The sequence below is a fragment of the Nilaparvata lugens genome, chromosome 2 (genome assembly GCF_014356525.2).
Source record: "Nilaparvata lugens isolate BPH chromosome 2, ASM1435652v1, whole genome shotgun sequence".
Taxonomy (NCBI): Eukaryota; Metazoa; Arthropoda; class Insecta; order Hemiptera; family Delphacidae; genus Nilaparvata; species Nilaparvata lugens.
In genome coordinates, this window is record NC_052505.1 from 43,476,448 (window position 1) to 43,498,082 (window position 21,635).

A 21,635-nucleotide genomic window follows, 5' to 3' on the forward strand; every position below is an offset into this window, starting at 1 on the left:
GAGTTGGTAATAGTAGGCCTACTGTAGAGCTGCTACAGTTATGGAAAATTATCAGGACAAATATTGCAATATATGTGTTGAACGATTAAACCTTGCTCATGGATTCTAGGTGAATTGTCGCTATGTATTATCAGGGAATTTATTCTAGAGCTCAACACATATATTTGCATCGTATAATTAATAGTTAATGTTGTCGATGTAATTTTATCTAACTTTTCTAGGCTGTTCAACTCCGTTTCATATCTTAATGAATTTTCAACATTAAGAGCTATTTATTATCTCGTATGAAGCCATTATTACTCCCTCCAAATAACATTCATTTCTCCCTCCAGATAAAGTCGTGGTAATCAATATGAACAAATGGAGAATAAATTTTCCCCAATATTGGAAAAGTAGAAGAACCGTTGCACTTATTTTCCTCACATCCTAATTTCTGTAGGGAAATGAAAGAATCATGATACGAGAACAGCTCTGACGTTGAACATGAGTTTCATTTGTTCATATTCCAATATCAGAGAGATGAGCGAATCAATGGCTCTCAAAAGAGAGTAATATTGGTTGAGGTGAGTGCTCTAGACAAACAATTTCTGAAAGCACAATATTACAACTCTATTTTTCGTGAGATAAAAACGATGTGAACTGACAAAAGTAGGATTCTCAAGAGATAATTTCATTCTGATCATTTTCAGGACACTAATGAGCACAATCCAAATTCGTTCGCCTTTGTGAAAGCGAAATTTCAATTTTGTCGAATGAAGCACACAGTTTGCTGTTGACGGTACAGTGAGCCAGCCTGTTGAGTGCTCAAGCGATGCGTATATTGCTGCTCACCTTTGACATTCTAGTTGCAAATACAGCCAGAGTAAATTCCTTTTGCTGTCATACGACGACACTTATCGCGAGATGTCTTGCGGAAGACAAACAAGAGTTACAGTATCTCATACCTGTTCTCTCCGTCGTAGGCAGGCTCACAGTTCGCTAAAGATTCCTTGATAGGAGCGCAGTGGAGCTGCATTCATTTCATTCTGCCCTCATATTAGTGAATATTTGAAAGTTCGAGATAATATAAATAACAATACAGGTTTCAATCATTGTACGTCGGTGGAATCTCATCCGTTGCTGAACTTATTGCAGTATTAGCCATTAACTTTTGCAAGTCTATCTTGGAATAATTCCTTTAAAGGTATACCTAAAACGATTTTAAACTACAAACAAAAGATAGTTTTCAACTTGAACAGATTTCTGAATGATGATATGATAAAAAAATTGAATATATATTCGAAATAACCTCTGAAGCCCAACTTTTGTCTGCCAACTTGAAAATAATTTTCCTGCCTCACTGAAAATCAACCCCCTCTTAGAGTTTGGAGGTTATTGATTATCTCAAAACCTAATGAGGGTGTTTTCATATCAGATTATATTCTAGCAGTAATTTAATTGATGAAGATGAAATCCAGATAATTTCAAATTCAGATTAGGAATACCACCAAGGGTGAAAATATCGAGAGAAAGCATTATCACATGCTCCTTTGTGTCTTTTTTTGACCTTTCCTTATCCTTTTCCTTTAACTCATATCTATTTCTAGCATCTTCAATATGCTGCTTCTTACTCTCCTCCAGCAGAACGTTTTCTTCTGTATTTTTCTCATTCTCTATAGAAATTCTCAATTCATCACACCTATCACAGGTATCATTTGTAGGAGGATGGAACCCTAAATTGAAATTTTCATTGAAAACTTTTCTATACAGCCATTCAGAACCAACAGTCTTTGTATCAATATTGTTAGCTCTACAATTTTCTATGAACATTTCATGCATTATTGATAAATTCAGTTGAGGTCCAAGATAGAGCCTGCTTGACTTTTCTCTGTTTTTTAAGCAAAGTTTCTGAGAGACTACGTATTTAGTTCTGTTAGCAGCAATGGACAGATGCTGAATGAAACCACTTCACTTCTCTCGTCTTGCAGTGGACAGCTGTGAACAGCCATACTTGATCCTCGATTATTGCAACTTAACCAAAGTCAACAGTGATTGGGAGTTACTATTCTCTTGTCAGTCATCAGTATTGATAAATCAACCGAACACAAATTTCTTGCCTTATAAGGTCATGAACCAAGCTGATGCTCCAGGAAAATCGTAGATTTTCCTAGTAGTGTGCATTCTACGCACACACTTACAACATTGACACAACACAACGCAGAAAAGCAAAGCAGCGAAATAAATTTTCATAACAGACTAACTCCTCATGACAATTCGCATAATCCTCATTATTCATAATTGGAACAATGAATATTGTTACAATGCAGAGTGTAATAAGGAAAAGAAGGACAGAAATTCCACATAATATTCAGTTATCTCGACACTTTGTTCTTGTTAATGCGTTAAGTGGTTCAAGCAACAGCTAATGGACTTGAAGTTGATCAGATAATACAGCTACCGTACCTTGTACTTTCCCTCACTACCTAGATGCAAAAGTGAGTGGTTTTGAAGGAGTAGGCTAAACAATTTTGAGCTGTTGTGCCTCTAATGCAGAGTCCCATGAAAGGAAAATATTCATGAAAAATATACAAATAATTATAATCCTATCCTATTCTATTGAGCGAGCAATTTCTGTTCGACAGTTTGTCAGTTTGTAGGTGTGCTAGTTTGTATGTCCTACAGAATTCGAAAGTGGTTCCAACGGTTTCAATGGAATTTGGAGTATAGTACGTTCGCGATAAGAAAAATCTTTTAAAACAAATCTCTTTTCTGGAAAAACTCGATGGTGGTTCTTGAGAAATGATTAATTCATCCGTCGATTAGCAGATGATCGGAAGAACGTTTTCAATCGTCTGTTGAGAACAGGATAGTGGGTGATAAAATTAAAACATCTGTTGTGTTACCAAATTTTGCGACGTTATTTTTTATTCATTAATTTATGTATTTATTCACGTCCAATGCCCAGGTTATGTGGTTATGTCGTCACATTATAAACTTAACAAATCTTGCAATGAGTCCTCGGTGTTGAAGTTAGGAGTTTGAAAATGTGTGAATGAAAGCTATGTGAACACCAGACTGAGAGAGTCAGTACAAGATCTGATTCAATCGTTAGAATAGCAGGAGGCATAAACACTCGCACACCCTTGATTGGTTTCATGACTTATTGTATGATAATAATTTTAGGAAATCGAAGTTGCAGTGTAGCAGTTGCTAAACACCGAGTAAGGTAGTCTTAAGACTATTACCTGTGTTGTAATCATATTGTCGCGGCTTTCTACACTAATAAAACACTTAAGGCGATTTATACTGATTAGATTTATTATGATGAATTTAATGCATTCATAGTTGTTGATTTCCATCTATTGGTCCAGGGAATATTCGATATAAGATGAATCACACAGAATTCCTTATTCTTTCCATCTTCCATTTTAGGATGAATATCAGCTAAGCTGAATTAAAAAAAATACTCTGTCATTCTTTAGTAATTAATGATGCAATTTGAACAACTCTTTTTCATTAGATGAATAAATTTTTCAAACATTTCTCAGTTTCTCAATGATAGGGGACTGATAATTTTATATAGGTCTTCTATCTACAGCTGGTACCAATCAACTACACTCTTCAACTCCAAACTATGACGTATTAAGCACGGGTGATCCGTTTATTACTTATATTATCATATAGTAGCTGGCAACTTCAGATGCTAAATCATATTATCACAACATGATCTTGATCATGATCATCTTACCAGCATGACTTTTTCCAGCTCGGTGAACGGATTTGAAGTCATATTCTTGCAGGTGTTGAATCCATCTGGCAATTTGGTAACTTTTACAAGATCTTAACCATTAGAATTTAAGATACAATATCCCTCTAGGGGTAATTTTGTACTCTACAACATGAGAAGACCAAGTAGACGTTCTATCTTAACTAGATTCCAGCCAAATCTCATGAAAATCTTTTGCCTTGCTTCAATGTGAATGTGGAACAAACATACATAACAAAAACATCCAAACATACAAACATATAGAGAAATGAAACAGTCGACTCTAATCTTAGACCCCACTTCGCTCGTTCAAAGAATATAACATTTCATATTCATATAAAAGTGTTGATGTGATTAAAAACTAATTGATCGAATGGAATGAGGTCTAAGATTGAAGTCGAAGGTTTTGTACTTCTCTCCATGTATGTATGTTTCCCCATGCAAGAGAAATCATTTTCACATAATTTGAACATAATTCAAGAACTGATGAATCCAAATGACTAAGAACTGTGAGGGATCATGGACTACATGTTTTTTTATGCCTTAACTAGAAGTTGTCAGAGAAAATCATCATTGATTATTTCAGAAAAAAATTAATGAACTTTTTAGACATAGAATTGTTTATAAATTAGGTTACCATTTTTAATAACTTCAAAACTGTGTATTCTGAATAGGGTTTAACGCAGTTCTGAGTGAATGCCTGTTGTTTTTACCTGAATTGTATATCATGTGTTATGAATTAGTAGTAGTTCTGCGAACAGTAGACCTCGCTCATGAATACAACTCTCAATCTAATGAGAAGGGCCAGTACAGTAGCCTAAGTACAGTAAATTGTAAAGATTTCGCCATGTCATCTATTATTTTTCCATTGAAAGTGCTAGAGACACTATTTGCAGGGACACCAAACTTATCAAGGAGGTACCTTCATATAGTCTCCATATTCACAATATGAAAATACATTACAACTTTTCTAATAATTAATCATAAGAAATCGGTCAACTGACGGAAAAATGGAATATGCAGTAGGCAATTTAGATGATGAATCGTCTCACAGACGATGGTGCGATGGAAAATAATTCTAAATAAGATGAGTTTGTTGGTGACAATGACAGGAGGTTGCTAATGATGTTTTTCATGAAAAGTAGGATTCAATGTTATGGCTTGTTATGCCTATGCAGAATGTTAATGCTCACAAATCGGTTTCCGATCTCATACAAAAGACTTGACACTGTAGAGCGACACAAAAATGCACAAAAATGCATACAATTTAAAAATTATTGTACCTGATAAACTGAAAATTCATTTAAAACATAACTAAAATAATAACTGATAGTTATGAATGGAAGAAGTTGGTGATTAAATAAATGTTTATGATGTTGAATATTGTCTACAACTGAAATAATTGTTGATCTATTAGTTAATTGACTTTATGATTATAAAAATTGTCCACAACTAAAATAGTAAAGTTATCTGTAACATAGATAATAATAGTTATTTATGTATTGATATTGAAGATTTTTTTCAAATAATTTGATCAATCAATTTAATAATGATTATAAAATGATTCAATTTAATTATTCTATATAGTAATAATAATAATTTTATAATTATATATTATTAGAATAAGATAAAACAATTAGTATCGTCTGCAAAAAAAATCTGGTTGGAACGAGATTTGAACCTGGGTCCCACAGTTTATGAAACTACGCTCTAACCATCTTGGACACCATGATAGGTAGCCTAACCTAATTTCATGTTTTCTATACATTTCATTACTTTCCTTGCCCTATTACCATAGGTAAGGAAAGTATTGCTTTCCAAAAAAAATTAAGGTACCCAAATTTCCAAATATCTATACGTTTCAAGGTCCCCTGAGTCCAAAAGAGTGGTTTTTGGGTATTGGTCTGTACGTGTGTGTGTGTGTGTATATGAGTGTATGTGCGTCTGTGTAAACGATATCTCATCTCCCAATTAACGGAATGACTTGAAATTTGGAACGTAAGGTCCTTACACTATACGGATCCGACACGAACAGTTTCGATCAAATGCAATCCAAGATGGCGGCTAAAATGGCGAAAATGTTGTCAAAAACAGGGTTTTTCGCGATTTTCTCGAAAACGGCTCCAATGATTCCGATCAAATTCATACCTAGAAAAGTCATTGATAAGCTCTATCAACTGCCACAAGTCTCATATCTGTAAAATTTCAGGAGCACTGCATCATCTATGCAAAGTTTAGTTTTGGATTCCCAATTATCAGGCTTCAGATACAATTTAAACAAAAAAATCCGAGTGGAAAAGATTGAGCATAACAATCTCTACAATTAATATTCAGTAACATTTTCACCTAAAATTGAAAATAAGCTCGAAATTCGAGAAAATAAGATTAGTCAATTGCAAACTGTTGGCAACTGTTGATTCTATTAAATCATTCACTATGAAGAGATAGCAAATCTCGTGTATATCTAGCGTTATTGTCCTGTCACCAGCTGGCTCAGATCTTAGAAAAGTAGACTTGAGATGCGCGGGAACACTAGCGTCAGTTGATAAGTTTTCATAAGGGCAAGGAAAGTTGTGTGAGTGCACCACACCAGATTTTTATTCTTGGTGCAGTATAAATCAGTTGTTTTCGAGTTAAAGTAAGTTTTGAAACATAGCATTCAAATTTATGTTCATTATGAATCTTGTTTCATGTGTTTCGCTATTGATTTTTCTTAAGGTGTAGTTATATCTATAGAAATATTAGAGGATGTTAAGCACATACAGTTGGCGGATAGTCATGACTTTCAGATCACTGAATGCACTCATTGAAGGGTATAATATTGGTCTATTTTTAATTGTCTTGAGAGTTGAAGGTACTTCCCCAAACTATTAAGCCATATTGCAGTATCGACTGAACTATAGCACAGTATAACATTCTCATCACAGTTACCTTCAATACTCTTGCAATACTCCTAGTTCTATCAATTTCAGGATAATCACATACTACATTGTCAACATTTATGCATTCTGTATTAATTATAAAATTGTGGTGAATGAGTTATGAAAAATTTTGTAGATTAATTCACCTTTTCATATCTTTGAAACAGCCACTGAGGTACTGAGTAGTGAGTAGGCTAGGGTTGAAGAGCTCAAATGCGTGTAAGGAGAGTCAAACTTCCTGACTCTTATTAGAATTGGGGAGACATTGGAGAATTTAGAATCCTGCTTATGAACGATCTGATTGATGATGGATTGAAATTATGAATCCAGCTTTTTCAGGCAGCGGTGAAACTTGCATATCGCCAAATGAGGCTGAAACTTGATGATATCAACGTAAATGTTTCTGTTCACCATAATAATGCCAATAATTAATATTATAATTCGGAGGAGTATGTACGTGATATTGATTATCAAATTTACGGTAGCTGGATATGTGTCATGTTAGACGACAGGGAGCATAGACCGAGCAAAGGTTGAAGTGAGGTGAATGATTTCCGATTCTGTGTCAGTTCACATCACATACGATATTGGAGTGGAGAATAGAAGATATGGACTGGAGAATGGAAATAGAAAGGAAGCGATGGTGAGAGTGTGACAGAAGGTGTGTAGGGGAAAGGATAAATGAGAGAGAGGGAGAAGGAATTTGATTATGGTGACATGGTGAGGTAGCGCGTCTGGTCTTGTTCGATATTACAAACGGTATATAGAACGGAAACGAACAATACGTTTGTGTGTTTGTCCACCCTAATGGTCGATGTGTGTGGGTGAGGTATGAGGAGGGGTGGTTTTGACCGGGAAACCTGCGCTAGTAGCATTGTGCTGCTGCTTGTTTATTTTCCAGCCGGTCTCTCAATCATAGTATGCTGTGGCCGAGAAGGTCCTTCAGCTACACGTTAAATTTGTGTGTTGAGGATTTTGCAATGGCATTCCTGATTAGGACTCTCATTTCCAATTCAGGTGTACACTGAGTACTGTGATATTTACTCCTGGCACTGTTTCGAGATCGAAATACATACAAGTGTGCTCGACTGGTATGGATAATTTGAACAATCACTGAGACCAAGCAGGAAAGAAAAAATACACTTGCTCAATTATTATTGATATTGTGCACAAACACTTTTGTAGATATGGAACAAAGAATTAGCTACTCTGTATCAGGGCCAGTGCACAGAAATGTTCTTACTCACAGTTTAAGATCATCATTTTCAGTACACTCAAACCACTTTATCCTTGACTAAGCTTTTCCAAAGAGGCCTCTCGCAGTATTTGCTTGGCTGGGGACGCAGCATCCCTCCTAACGAAAATTTTTCCACTCTTGACCCAAACAAATTCCAGTTCTCCCTTTTCTTCAACTCTTTAGCCTTTCCAAGAAGCTGTTTGTTGTAAGGAGACAGATGATCGTTGATGTACATAGAAGATCCAGGGAGCCCCAAACCAAGATCGATTGCATTAATGTCTTTTTTCTTTTTCGCCGCTTCAAGCCACGAAAACTTTACTCTCCTTGCAACAAATTTAACGATGATATTACTACCACCCCTAGCGTTTGGCACTCTATGAGCTATAGCAATGTCCTCCTGTTTAAATGAGACCCCGATCAACTTAGCAACAGCCCCCCCATATATTTCATAACTATTTTCCTTTTCAATCCTCGAACTCTGCTGTAGAAAATTAACCTCCTCTCGTAGCTGGGAATTGCTTTTTTCAAGCTCTGCAATGGCAGTTTCCAACTTGATATACTTCTCATCGTGATCTGTAGAGAGTTTTTCAAATTTTAATTTGGTTTCTTCACTGGACTTTTTCAAAGAATCGACGTCAGTTTTAAGTGCAACAATCTTAGGCTCAAACAAATTGATAAGCTCAGTACGCAGTTCGGTAATAAAGCAATAGTATTTGGTAACATTCTATTACAATCTCATTCTATTACATCCTAACCATCTCTATAAAAATTTCCAATCCTCCCCCTATCCCTTCCATCTGATCTACATTTAAATTTATTTCCAAATCCCGGAATCCCGTATAAATTTGTTTCTTCATTTCTTAAATTGATTTCCGTTAATACAATAAAGTCTACTTCTTTAATTACATTATCTAATTCTATCCTTAAACTATCCTACAATGCTTTCTCAAAGATTTTATATTAGTGCTTAGAAATATTTTTTCATTACCGGACACAATCTGCTTTTTCGAAAAAACCCTAGTCTCATTCAAATTTTGAAAACATAATGTATTATCATATAAATTCAAATCCTCATTATCCAATTGATGCATAGAAAATTATTATTTATTTATAGAGATTCAGTTTAAAATTATTATGAAGTAAAAAAACTATGTAAAAATTATCCTATATTGAATAACCGAATTAACGGTTTTTATTGTGTAAGTGATTATCAGATTTAATAAAATATTGCTTTAATGGAAAATTTTGAATGTATTTACTGATAAACCTAATTGGCCATGGATCGATTAAGTCAATTCATTTTATCCAGATCGTCCAACTTGATAATTCGAATAGCCTTAGATAACTCATCATTTTTTACCATTATTCTATCACCGTTCATCCATACAAATTTATAATTTTTCACCTTATTAAACTTCTGACGTTACTTTTGATGGAATAACGCTTTGCCTCCTGCTTGGCGTCAATCGGTAGAGCATGAGAATTAATAACTATAAAATCTGGTCGTGGTTTTCTAGGCTATAATTTCACCAAGATCCTAATAGGCTCATTCCGGAGCTCTCACAATAATTTAATACTGATAATTTATAAAAAAAAATATATATATATATAATTTATATCCTATGGTATTGGGGAATAAAATGAATGGTACACCATGAAAAATTTGATACATATATTAAACAAATAATCTCAAAGTTAGGTCAAAGGAAAAATATATAGAGCAACAAATATACAATGAAACAAGTACTATTTTCTAGTTCTATAGCACGAAACTTTACCATGTGCTTTCACTTCATTGATCATATGCATTTATCTGCATGTAGCTTTGATATCAACTTGCTGTTGCTTGTCGATTTGGGCAACCCTACTTTATATATTAACTTCCCAAATCAGAGCATGATAAATTGACAGATCAACAATTAAATATATATATTAATTTCTATAGTTTTCAATAAATTTCTTTATAATAAACACATTTATCTCAGGGTGCAAGATTCGGCACCTGATGGAAATAGATAAATCAATTTATCCAATGAACCAGAGCTACATTATATTATTACAAATTATATTATAAAAACAATGATCATGTGAACATTAGTATTATAAGCTTAGAACTCAATATCCTTTCAATTGGTGTATCCTTTGATATATAAATTGACTCGTTCCTATTCAATAAAATATTTCTTATACCATTTTAAGACTTGCGCAAGTATTTTTATTAATTTCTTAATTTTCAAAACCTTTCCGACGAGCTAGCTCTTATTTCTTATTCCTCTCGAAGCACTGAGGGCGCCCTATTCTTATTTCAACTATTTGTCACTCACGTGCTGGATTTTTTATAAGTTGCTGATGGCGATCCGAGTTCCTGGTAGTCCTGGATTATTGGTGGCCGAAGTCGTCTCTTCCAAGAGATTAAAAAATATTTGAATGACTTTTGCTTTACAATAGCATCACAAAGTCTAATGGAAAATTAATAATTTGATTAAACTTTAAGTCATTAAAAATGTACAGTAAAAGATATTGTACTCTATAAATTTTGGTGACATTCGATGGTAGTGGTTGGCAGGCAAGTGGGCAGGTTCTACTTTCTTTTTCACAATTTTCATTTCCGACTTGCAAATTTGCATAAAATTTAAATAATTCGTTACTACGCCATTCAAGGCTCAAATAGTTCGTGCCAATCTATTAAATTATTACTTATGTCACCCATCTGACGTTATATCTGTCTTTGGGCCATATCCAAAACATAAACTGAACATCAATAATTCATAAACTCTTATCATTTATAGAAATATATACAAATACATTTGAATCAGCTCACTATTACCGCCCATCAATTGCTACCATTTGATTGGTTCATGCAAATTTGTTACAGTATACATGCGCCTACGAACCTCCTACTTCCTTAATACATTAATTTATTTTTATCTTGGGTTTTTAGTACATTTTTTACATGCAATATAATTTTCCAATGATTATAGGTTGTTTCTCACTTCACAACAATTACCCATGAGCATTTTTGGTTCCTCTAGTTGCATACCATTTAGTTACAATAAATTTCTGCCAAGGTGTCTGGCTAGATTTTACGTTATGCGACTCAATCGATCATTATGTCGCTGATCAATAGATATTTTACACCTAACCTCAAATTTTCAGTACTTTATATAATATTATATAAGTAGCAAATTATTTCCATTTCTATTCGGCCGTTATAAATTTTGCCATGATACCTGATATTATCTAATCTTTAAAAACGTTATCGCATTTGGCGATATTAGCCTATCCACTTAGACCTATAAATTTCTTTCAAGTAGGGATTTTTATTTACCCATCAGAATTTGATACGTTACAAACTCTTTCACTTCCATCATCAGAGAATTAAAATATGGTGTTAAATGATCGTTGAAGTATATCGCTCTTTTTGGACGATCTGGATTGATTAATCCAGTATCTGGTTTCTTTTTCCTTGCTGCTTTAATTATTTTACCCCTAACCGCTCTAGAGTTCAATTGCAGAATTGCAAGACTATGAAGTTTATTTTTCGATGGCAGTCGGTGAGTTGAGATATCATTCTTTTAATCCTATTTCGATTTCCATTTTTGCCAGCTAAATCTTCCTCTTTTTCGAAAGGTATACCTGTAAGAATTATATTCCTGGCTCTTGCATATTGCTTTTCACATTTCACTGTTGTTTTTAAATCATCCAACTCTTTTCTTGACTTTGCCGATTCTCCTTGAATAATTTCCATATCTTTCCTTATTTCTCCTACCTTCAGATCGATATTTGCAATCATATCCTTCATTCCATCTATCTTTTCAGTGATTATTTAATCCTGTTTGGCAAACAATTTTTCCATCATACTTTTCATTGCGATGAAAGCAGGGTCTGTAGTCTTCTTCAAAGCTATTCAATCTACTCCTGGATCTACATTTAGAACATTCTCATTCATTTCTTTCTGCACTCTTTTTGCCTTCCACGTACTTTTTGACACTCCCGAACAGTTATAATGCAAACCAGACTGACACCTGCTGCAGGTAATAAAATCATTATCATCCGGTAGATCTTTATCGCAAACTGAAGAGTTCATTGTTTTTCTTTGTTTAATATTCAACTTTAATGAGAAATATGAAGTTACTCACGAAAATGGATTTCAGTTTTGTACTCACTTCTCAGTCTTTAACCTCAAAATGAACTGTCACTGCAAGCCGCTTTCTAAATAATCACTCACCCACAGCTATTTTATCACTCCTGATACTTTCGATCACTTTTTTTAGCCCAAATATACTAAAACATATTATTTATATTAATTTTTTTCTTAGAATTGACAAATCTGAACTAGAGCTTCGAACTTAGATTGGATCCATGCAGTGCTACACCTTGATCGCCTTGAAGGTACAGATTTAGAAATATCAACATCTTCGTAATGATGCGTAGAAAAGAGAATATCCATGATGTCATTCTCAAAAATGTTTGTCATCACGGGAAAAACGGTGGTGGCAAAAATATGTCGATTTTCAGAAAATCGTCTAATATTCTAATCATGTTGAGGATAAATAGGACCAATTCAGCCATCTGGTGGCTACAAAATAATTATACTTCAATATCTGAAAGATTCATCGTATTTCAACAACTTATACTATGGTAAATATAACTAGAATCTTTGGGGACAAAATTTTACTTTTTCACCCTGTGAATGGCTTTACAGTGAACGAACACTGACATTATTAACACAGTATTGTGTAAAATTTCTAAGGCTTCAAAATGACATCTGATTGAAGGCTGTACGTCCATGTTCTATGGCAAGGGCGTTATCGGAAAAAAATAGAAAAATACTGTTTGCAGCAGAAAACACGCTTTTTCCACCATAATAATATGCCAAGCCTAAAAAATTAGAAAACCGTGTAACTAATGACTCCTTGAAGGTTCAGAATTGACAGAACAAAAAAGTGTCTGTCAATTTTGGCGACCATCTTGATTCTGAGGTGTTTGCCTATGCTTTCGTCTTTTCATCATCACGATCCTCATTATTCTAGACCTAACAAAGAAATTGAGACTTCTTTCACGGCTGTAACCATAGCCACCTACAAGGCTCCGACCTACAATATTGCAACGTCGCTGTGTAGGCCTAGAATCTAATACGTGATTGGTGAAAAAGATTTAAAAAAATACCAGCTGATTTTTTCCACCAATCACTTATTAGACTCTATGCCTACGCTGCGACGTTGCAATATGGTAGGGCGGGGCCTTGTATTAGAGGTGGCTATGATGTAACCCAAAAATGACCGAGGATGACTTTTGCGCCTGGACTAAATCACCCATTACTCAAAATGAACTTGTGAATTGGGTTCAAACTATCAAGTTCAGTCATCCTTGAAAACCCTTTTGCAGAATCTTGAATCCATCTCTACACAATCTCTCTAGACTCTAGATGAACCTGTGTAGGACCTCTTTGCTAGCAAATCATGCTCTCTATGTGGTGTTTACTAAACAAGTTTGGAGGATATCGAAAAAATCAGAAAAGTGCTTTGAATACCCTTCTCAACGGATGTATGCGAGGAACAGCAACAAACTTTTATTATAAAACCGAAACTGGCTTATTGGGGCTGACAATGGACGGTTAAAAGCAAAAATGAGCGAATTTCCATCTAAATTCATATTTTCTCACCGCATCTCAAACGCTTTTCATATTCATTGTTCTCTTGAAAGTAGAGAGAACAACCCTATTCATAACTTACTCTTGCATTGTTCGAGCGCCATGATTTTCATCCCTAGATAAAAGAATAGGAAGAGTGCAAGAAAGAGAGAAAGCTTGCTGAAGGAAGTGAAAGCAATGAAGCCAGAGATGAAACAATGAAGCATGTCGAGAATTGTTTGCTGTGCACTTGGTGGATTCTATTGGAAATGAATTGGAATAAACAGAAAGTTTGAAGATATTAGAAATATTTTCTATCGTCTTCATCGCCCACTTCTCTCGTTCCCATATGATCGTTCGAATGAGTTGCACGCAGGAATCATACATTATTCATACATTTTGGTGTTATTATGACAATTGCTCTCACCACATCCAATTAGAAATACATTCTTTTAGATTCCTTTCCAACTTTAATGTATGTGTTCGTTTAAAGAAAAATTAGATTAATCTTGACTCGGAAGATTTTCTCCTTTTAGGGAAAAATACTTTGAATGGAATTTCTCCTATTTATTAAGGTGCATTTAGATATACGTGCCTTGAACAAGCTCCGCACACGCTCCGATCATGAACGTAACGCGAGATGTTATGCAAAGGTTAGTCAGAGGTTCGCTATATGTCGAAGGATGATCGCGCACTTGTCGTATTGCTGACTTTGCTACAACCTAACCTCACAAAAATGTAAAACGTTCAATCCAGCTGATCGGGTGACAAAAACTAAATAAAATATTCTGACCAGGGGATTGTTGGGTAGCCTAATAATAAATTATTTTTATTGAACAAGCATTAGCGAGTTCTCACTTTCGACTTACTTAAGGCCAAAGTCGTTGACCGTCTGTTCGTATGTTCGACAAGAACTCAAGAAATCATTAATTAAACAGCTTCAAATTTTCAACAAGGTTTTGAAAGGTGGAAGGCGTGGATGGGAGTTTGGCTTCTTTCTTCTCAATCCTAATATGATTGTAGCCTACCTATTATAATAAAATGATTCTATAATTTTACATTATTTAATTCTAATGATTTAATAATCTATTATTGATTTTGATAATTGTATATGCTAACACAGAGATCGTAACTGATCCAACAAAAACGTTAACCGTGCATAAGCAACTAGTGGTTAGTTAGCTCTAGGAGTTTGCCAAGCTCGAACTCTGTTAAGCTGGGTTTTCGTTTGTGCGTAAATGCTGTCGTCGACCACGACAGGCTGGGGACAGGACTCACTTCCTATATACTGGACAAAAAAAATTGCCGCCGTATGTGGTGGCCGGCATTGATATTTTTAAACGGAAACTAGACGAACTGAGATTTCGACAAACTGAGATGCTCTCTAACAGCTGATTAGTGATTTCTTCTCAGTAGAAATTTCTATAAGACCACCACCAAAGACGTTAGAAAGTTATAGACCCACAATGCCTATGCCTTCCCAATGCCAGCTCTTACTTGAAATTGAAGGCTGCCATTGAGGTAATTTAGCGCGAGAAATTCAAAACTCATAGGGGGGAGAATGCTGCAATACAGTTCAATATTACGCTGTTTAACTAAGGGAATATCATTTACCTATATGATTTGAAGCAATTTTGAAGTTACCAATAATTTTTAAGTTACCAATAATATAGTTTCAAGTCCTCATAAATAATAGTCCCGTAGACATAATATAGTTTTAATAATTCACGGACATGAGAGTGTAAGTTAATTATTATTTTGCCTTTACTCAAATGTAAGTTAACTGCTATCTATTTAATTCCTCTGGTTTCCATAACAAACAAGCGGTGTTTTTAAACGAAGTTATTATAAATAACCTTATTCATCTAATAAAATAGGCTTTGAAAGTTTTGTGCTTTGAATTTTTATAAAAGTGCAATTTTTTCGATCATTGATAAGTAGTGTTCTGTGCCATATTTTAGAATTATATTTTTCATTATACTTCTTTAATTTTATAAATTTGAATTAAAATTCCAATAAATTAATGGATCAATTAGTACATTATTTCTGCAATCATAAATAAATCAAATTGATATTTGTAGTATTAGAATTCATAAGTTTCTGGCAAACTTTAAACTATTATTTCATATGGCATTGAAGTTCTACATTTTTATAAAAATAATACCCAAAGACCTTAGAGATATCTCTTTAAGGTCTTTGCAAATGCCAAATCAGGAGCTGAAACGCTAGTGCTCAAGACTCCATAATTTTCAAAAACCCTTACCGGTAATTCAAAACTTGCGTTTTTACAGAGTACAGTACCGTATAGTAAATAATAATTTGATGACTGTTTTTCATCAATGCTGTTAATTGTAATAAAATAGTAAATATACTCACACATGAGCTCATCGAACTCACTATTAAAATTATTTAAACAACAATAATGAAATCAATGGGTGATTATAAGGAAAAACAATATAGATTACAATGGTTAAAAGAATTTTTATTGACAAATCAATGTTTTTTAAATGACATTTTCACATGTGCCTTGTTTATCTATGTTGAAATTAAATTTACAGCCAAAATAAATTAATAGGTACTAACTTCATACATTTAAATAGTCTACAACATTCAATAAACTATACATAAACTATATGTGGTAGAGTGATCAAAGTGATAATTTGAACAATTTTAAAAAATATGTAATTTTCAAATTGCTTTATCATTATTTTAATTATACAATCCTTGTTTAACTAGATTAACTCATAGATCAATGGATAGCTTGACATTATTAAACTCAATAAATATACAGGATGAGAGTATGAAGTAACAGTATTTAAGAAATACAAATACAGTAGGCTAATAGTAATATCCATTTGGCAAAAGTAGACTACACTGTTATTTATCTCTTCTCTGTATAGGGCTACTTGTAATAATAATAGAAAGAAAAATAAAAATCTCAAAAAGGGTACTGAGATTTTCATTTTTCTTTCTATTACACTATTATTACTTGGTCGGGCTGAGAAGACAGTTATGACTAAACCTCCAGTTGGAAAACTGTTTAGTATTCAAGATCGATGAATCAGAGTAGAACAGAACATTTATTTGGAACAAGTTCCATGTTTCTATTAGCTATTCATTCACTTGGGTAGGGTCCTATACAGGGGGAACACGTTTTCTCAATACTGATAATATCATTATTTCCCATTATGATAATATCACCTCAAGTATATGTTTTTGGTATTCTAAAAAGTGTTCCCCAGATATAGGACCCTCCCAATAAACTTTGATAACCCATGTGTTTGCATAATATACGTCAACTGTATTGAAACACAATACCAACCTTGATGAGATGATCAGGAAAGTTGAATATGGTTGGTAAGGCATCCTCTTTCAACTTCTTACATTGGTATCCTTGCAGAAATGAGTCAGCTTCAAAGTGCACCGAGCATACGTAGCTGTTGACAGTGGGCGTGAAAGACTTTCTCCAAAGTTTCACCAACCATTTCTTTAAAAGCTCTTTATTTCTGAATGGGAACCTGTAAGTTTGAATTTATATTAACAGGCTGGAAACTGAGATTATACATACATACTGCCAATAAATGACATAAACCAGTATTTCTGTCAACAGTAGACCTCACGTGGTTATAAACCACAGCCTCCTCTAATACTGTCCATCAGAGTAAATTCTGCCCTGTTGTGTTGGCGAGATATCGGTGTCTAAATGACTAATGATTTTTTGGGTTGTTGTGTCGACAATGCCAAGCATCTGTTGTAAACAACTAAAATGTTGCAACAACTAAGATGGTTACGAAACCTTCGACTTGAATCTTAGACCTCACTTTGCTAAGTCAATAATTATTTGATTGTTTTTCGAAGTGATTTCATAATAGTCTATGGGCTAAGTTATTTGTATAGTACCTGTTTTTTCCTTTCTTAATTACATTTTACTGAGCGAATAAATAAATATAAATGAACAGCCATGCAAATTATGACAAAGTTCAAAGTCATAAAACACATCAATGCGGTTTTCATCTTAAGATTTCAACATTCCATTTAAGAATGCCATCTACTAATAGGTAGGTTAAACATAATTTAAAATAATTTTAATTTAAAATATTAAGCACACTTATAAGAATATTAATTACCGTAATTCAAGAATTCAACATTCCATTTAAAAATGATATCTACCTAGGTTAAGCATGAATGATGATTAGGCAAACTTTAAAAATCATGTGAAAGTATTCAAGATATTTCAAGCACAAAACAGGCATCACGGTCTATATTTCTAATAAATCACATTTTAGATTCTTTGAATAAATTAGTTAGCTTAATATAAATATTACCTCCTCACCCAGACTTTTTTGTATTAATTCTTGTTTACAAAACAAGTAGGCTACAATAATATTTATACCATTTTAGTAATTTAGCATAGGTACTCTTTTATAAACTGCTACTGGTTATACAAAGGATAGAACTAGAATAAAAATCTCTAATAATCAGACATTAAATGTATAAAAATAAACTTTTACTAGGCTAACTTGGATTAGTAGACTTACCCACCTAGGCTACAAGGCCTAGGTAAGAACTAACCTGGGCCTTATTACAATCAATTTATTTGAACTAAACCTGCAAAAATTAAATATGAGTGGTTGCAGAGTTTCAAACTAACATAAATAAAGAACAAGTGAGCAATTAAAATATTAGTCTCAAGTATTATTAAACGTATAGCTAAATGTATTTATTTTGTAGTTACCTGTGATACGAGATGTTGACAGTTCTATTTGATCTATTGCTACAATTTACAGCTGAACAAAACTTTGTCATTGCTGGTAATCTAACCAGCTATGTTTCCAGCGTTTTTATGTAACAAGAATTTAAGAAAAATTTTAATAATTCAATATTTATCATTGATTATTTCACCATATACGAACAAATCACCACTTATAGGCTTGTAATAATCTTGCAGGTTGACCCCTCAATGGCCGATTTCTACATGTTCAATTCCAAGTAAAACACTAGCGCTGCATGTGAGTCTATGCATCTTTAAGGTCTTTGACCACCACATACGGCGGCCATTTTTTTCTAGGTCAGGTCCGGTAGTATATAGGAGATCCTGGTCAGGATCTCAGATTAGGTAGATTTGAATTTTCCTAAATAACCTAAAAGATTATGTTAAAAAAATGCAAATTTGATTTATTATATTATCAATATTAATATTAATAACATTAATTAAGCAAAGATTATGTTGAAATGATGCCTCAATAAGTGAGGTTGAGTTTATACTTTTTTATACTTTTAGATAGCGATATGTTGATTTATTATTAGAAATGTTTTGATTCCTGAAAAATAATGAAGAGTTATTTGATCAGCTGTTTTAGCACACTTGAAATTTGGGAAAATATGAAACAATGCTTGTCGTTGTCAACTGCGGAAGTTTATGCACAGAGGAGAATGCACCTTTACCAATAGCTACTACTACATCAGGCCCCACAACTGGAGCTCTAATAAACTATGACGTCATCACATGTAGATCACTGGTCTACTGGCAGTAGGCAAGCGAAATAAGAGTGCTGATACTTGTTATTACATCTGATATGGTAACCATCGAAATTTGTATTACGAATTCTATTTTCACGGTCTATTATTTCAATAAATATAGTTTGTTTATAATAAATTTAATATTTGTCGGTATATGTGATTAATTATGACGCAATTCCATCTCAGCTATTTTTGAAGATATTGACTCATTTTTTTTAATGAAAGAGAAAGAAAATATAGGTGTCGCTAGCCTTATTCCAACTCAAAAAAACGATTCTAAATAATATTAATTATACTTCAAAAATCTCAGATGAACTAACCTTATTTTCAGTAGACGATGCCTGTAGTCTTGAATTAGTTAATATTTATGCATTCGCAAATAATATAACATATACTATGATTATGCTTTATGCAATATTAAAGGATTATACCAAATGAAAATTCATTTTTATTTATTTTCTTCATAAATTTTTATGTTTCAAAAGGCCGGATGGGTAATGTCATTTTTCCATAGACACACTTGATGACTCGACTCGACAGATGACATATCGACTATCATGTTTCGATACTTCAATCGGGTATCGATATTCTTAGTCAAACGACAATAATATTATTATTCTAGATTATACTCAAGAAATTCAGTTGGCTATGGCTAAACTGACTTTTTCAGCTACTGTTAATGGTACTTTCATCTTGATATGACTGACTGTTTCATCTTATCACTTGTGATTGCTCAAAAAAAAAAAACAATAAGATTACTTTAAATGAAATTTTCATATAGCCTATGTCATAGTAGAACTCTAATCATCCGAATTAGCAATTAGTTGAAACTGAACTCTAGTTGGTTAGGTTAATTAATATTCTGGCATATTGGAGTTCACAAAAAATAGGCAGGAATTTAAGTACAGTAATAATATCTTTACTGAATATAGTTTTTAAAATCTACTTTTAACTCAACTAAGCTACATTATATTGAGACAATATAATTTTCGTGATATTTCATTAAACTATTGCTTTCTTTTTTGATAATAAACAATTGTAATCCCACTGAAGTTTATAATTCAGTATTTCTTAGAGTTCATAGACCTATTATCCCAAAATAAGATTTTTTTTATAGAAGTCCTAAAAAAACAATTCCTCACTCACACCAATTAGCCCAAATTAGTTGAAAAGGTAAACTTGAGTAGGCCTAATATGGACTTATCAACAATAGGCTAAAGAATTGTATTTTCATATAGATCTATTGTAGGCCTACATTGCTAATATATTATTGTATACTCAATTATTTTAAAATTGAAGAGGAAGAAAGAATAGATGTTCATAGCCTACTATAAATTTTATCCTAAAAGACTAATTTGAACATTGAAAAAACAAGTTTTAATTTCTGGAGTGGGACTCAACAATGAAGAATGAGGTTATGTTAACAATCAAGAAAGAAGCCAATGTCAAAGCTGTCTCCGAGAAACGGCCTATAGTGAGGTCCACGTTATAATGGCAGTGGATAAAGATAGGAGAATAGCGATGCTGATTCTCTGCATTAATTAAATATATTTCTCCACTGTCAAAGACATAATTGGCATCGTTGAGGACATAGAAAAGGATAGTCCCACCGGCTTTGTCGGATGATAGACAAAGATAGCAAAACCAAAGTTGATCGAATACTGTCATTATAACGTGGACCTCACTATAGTAGTTGAAGATTTCAAAATAAGCGATTGCTCGAATGAATGTAGGCATCAATTCAACTTCTTCGAAAGTGATTGAAGAGTAACTGCAGGCAAACATGGACATTGAAATACCATATTTATAATTGATTACCACTTGATGAAATGGATATCAGATATTATTCTAGTCTCAAGTCATTAACATTTATAGTAATGAAGGTGATTGAATAGAATTGAACATTGAGATAGGATTCAAGAGTTAAGATTGAAGAGGTTTTTCAAAAGGTAGAGGTAAGAAGACTTTGAGTATAGAATGAACTATGAAGTTCAGAACTAGTAGTTGGAAAGAGTTGAACAAGGAACAAACCTTTACTTTTGAACACATTTTCTTATGACAGCAATGAATTTTGATTGAATGAACTCTTGAAATAAGTCAAATAATTGCTAACCTAACCAAGTCTGATCAAAGCTTACTGAGCCTGAGCCAAGACCAAATCTCTCCTAACCTAAGCTTTTCCTAACCTAAGCTTTTCCTAACCAAAGCTTTTTCTAACCTGAGCTTTTACTCATCTGAGATTTTCCTAACTTGAGCTTTTCCCAATCTTAGCTTCCCCTAACCCAAGCTTTTTCTAACCTTAGCTTCTCCTAACAGGAGCTTTCCTAACCCAAGCTTCTCCTAAACTTGACTTTTCCCAACCAAAGCTTCTCCTAACCTAAGTTTTTCCTAATCTTAGCTTCTCCTAACCTAAGCTTCTCCTAACCTTAGATTCTCCTAACCTAAACATCTCCTAACCTAAGCTTTTCCCATCCTAAGCTGTCCCTAACCTGAACTTTTCCTAACCTTGACTTTTCCTAACCAAAGCTTCTCCTAACCTAAGTTTTTCCTAACCTTAGCTTCTGCCAACCTAAGCTTCTC

At 33.6% G+C, this 21,635-nt stretch overlaps 2 protein-coding genes across 2 annotated transcripts in view; both read right to left on the reverse strand.

The window, feature by feature from the left end:
* LOC111046993 (solute carrier family 12 member 4) overlaps nt 1–21,635 on the reverse strand; it is a 494,114-nt gene that overhangs the window by 166,489 nt on the left and 305,990 nt on the right. The window lies entirely within an intron of this gene.
* LOC120349894 (THAP domain-containing protein 1-like) lies at nt 16,083–18,585 on the reverse strand. Its single transcript, XM_039421269.1, has 2 exons — nt 18,271–18,585; nt 16,083–17,053 (listed from the first exon to the last, which is right to left on the reverse strand). The coding sequence occupies exons 1-2, from the start codon at nt 18,339–18,341 to the stop codon at nt 16,831–16,833; spliced, it is 294 nt and encodes a 97-aa protein (XP_039277203.1). The 5' UTR covers nt 18,342–18,585; the 3' UTR covers nt 16,083–16,830.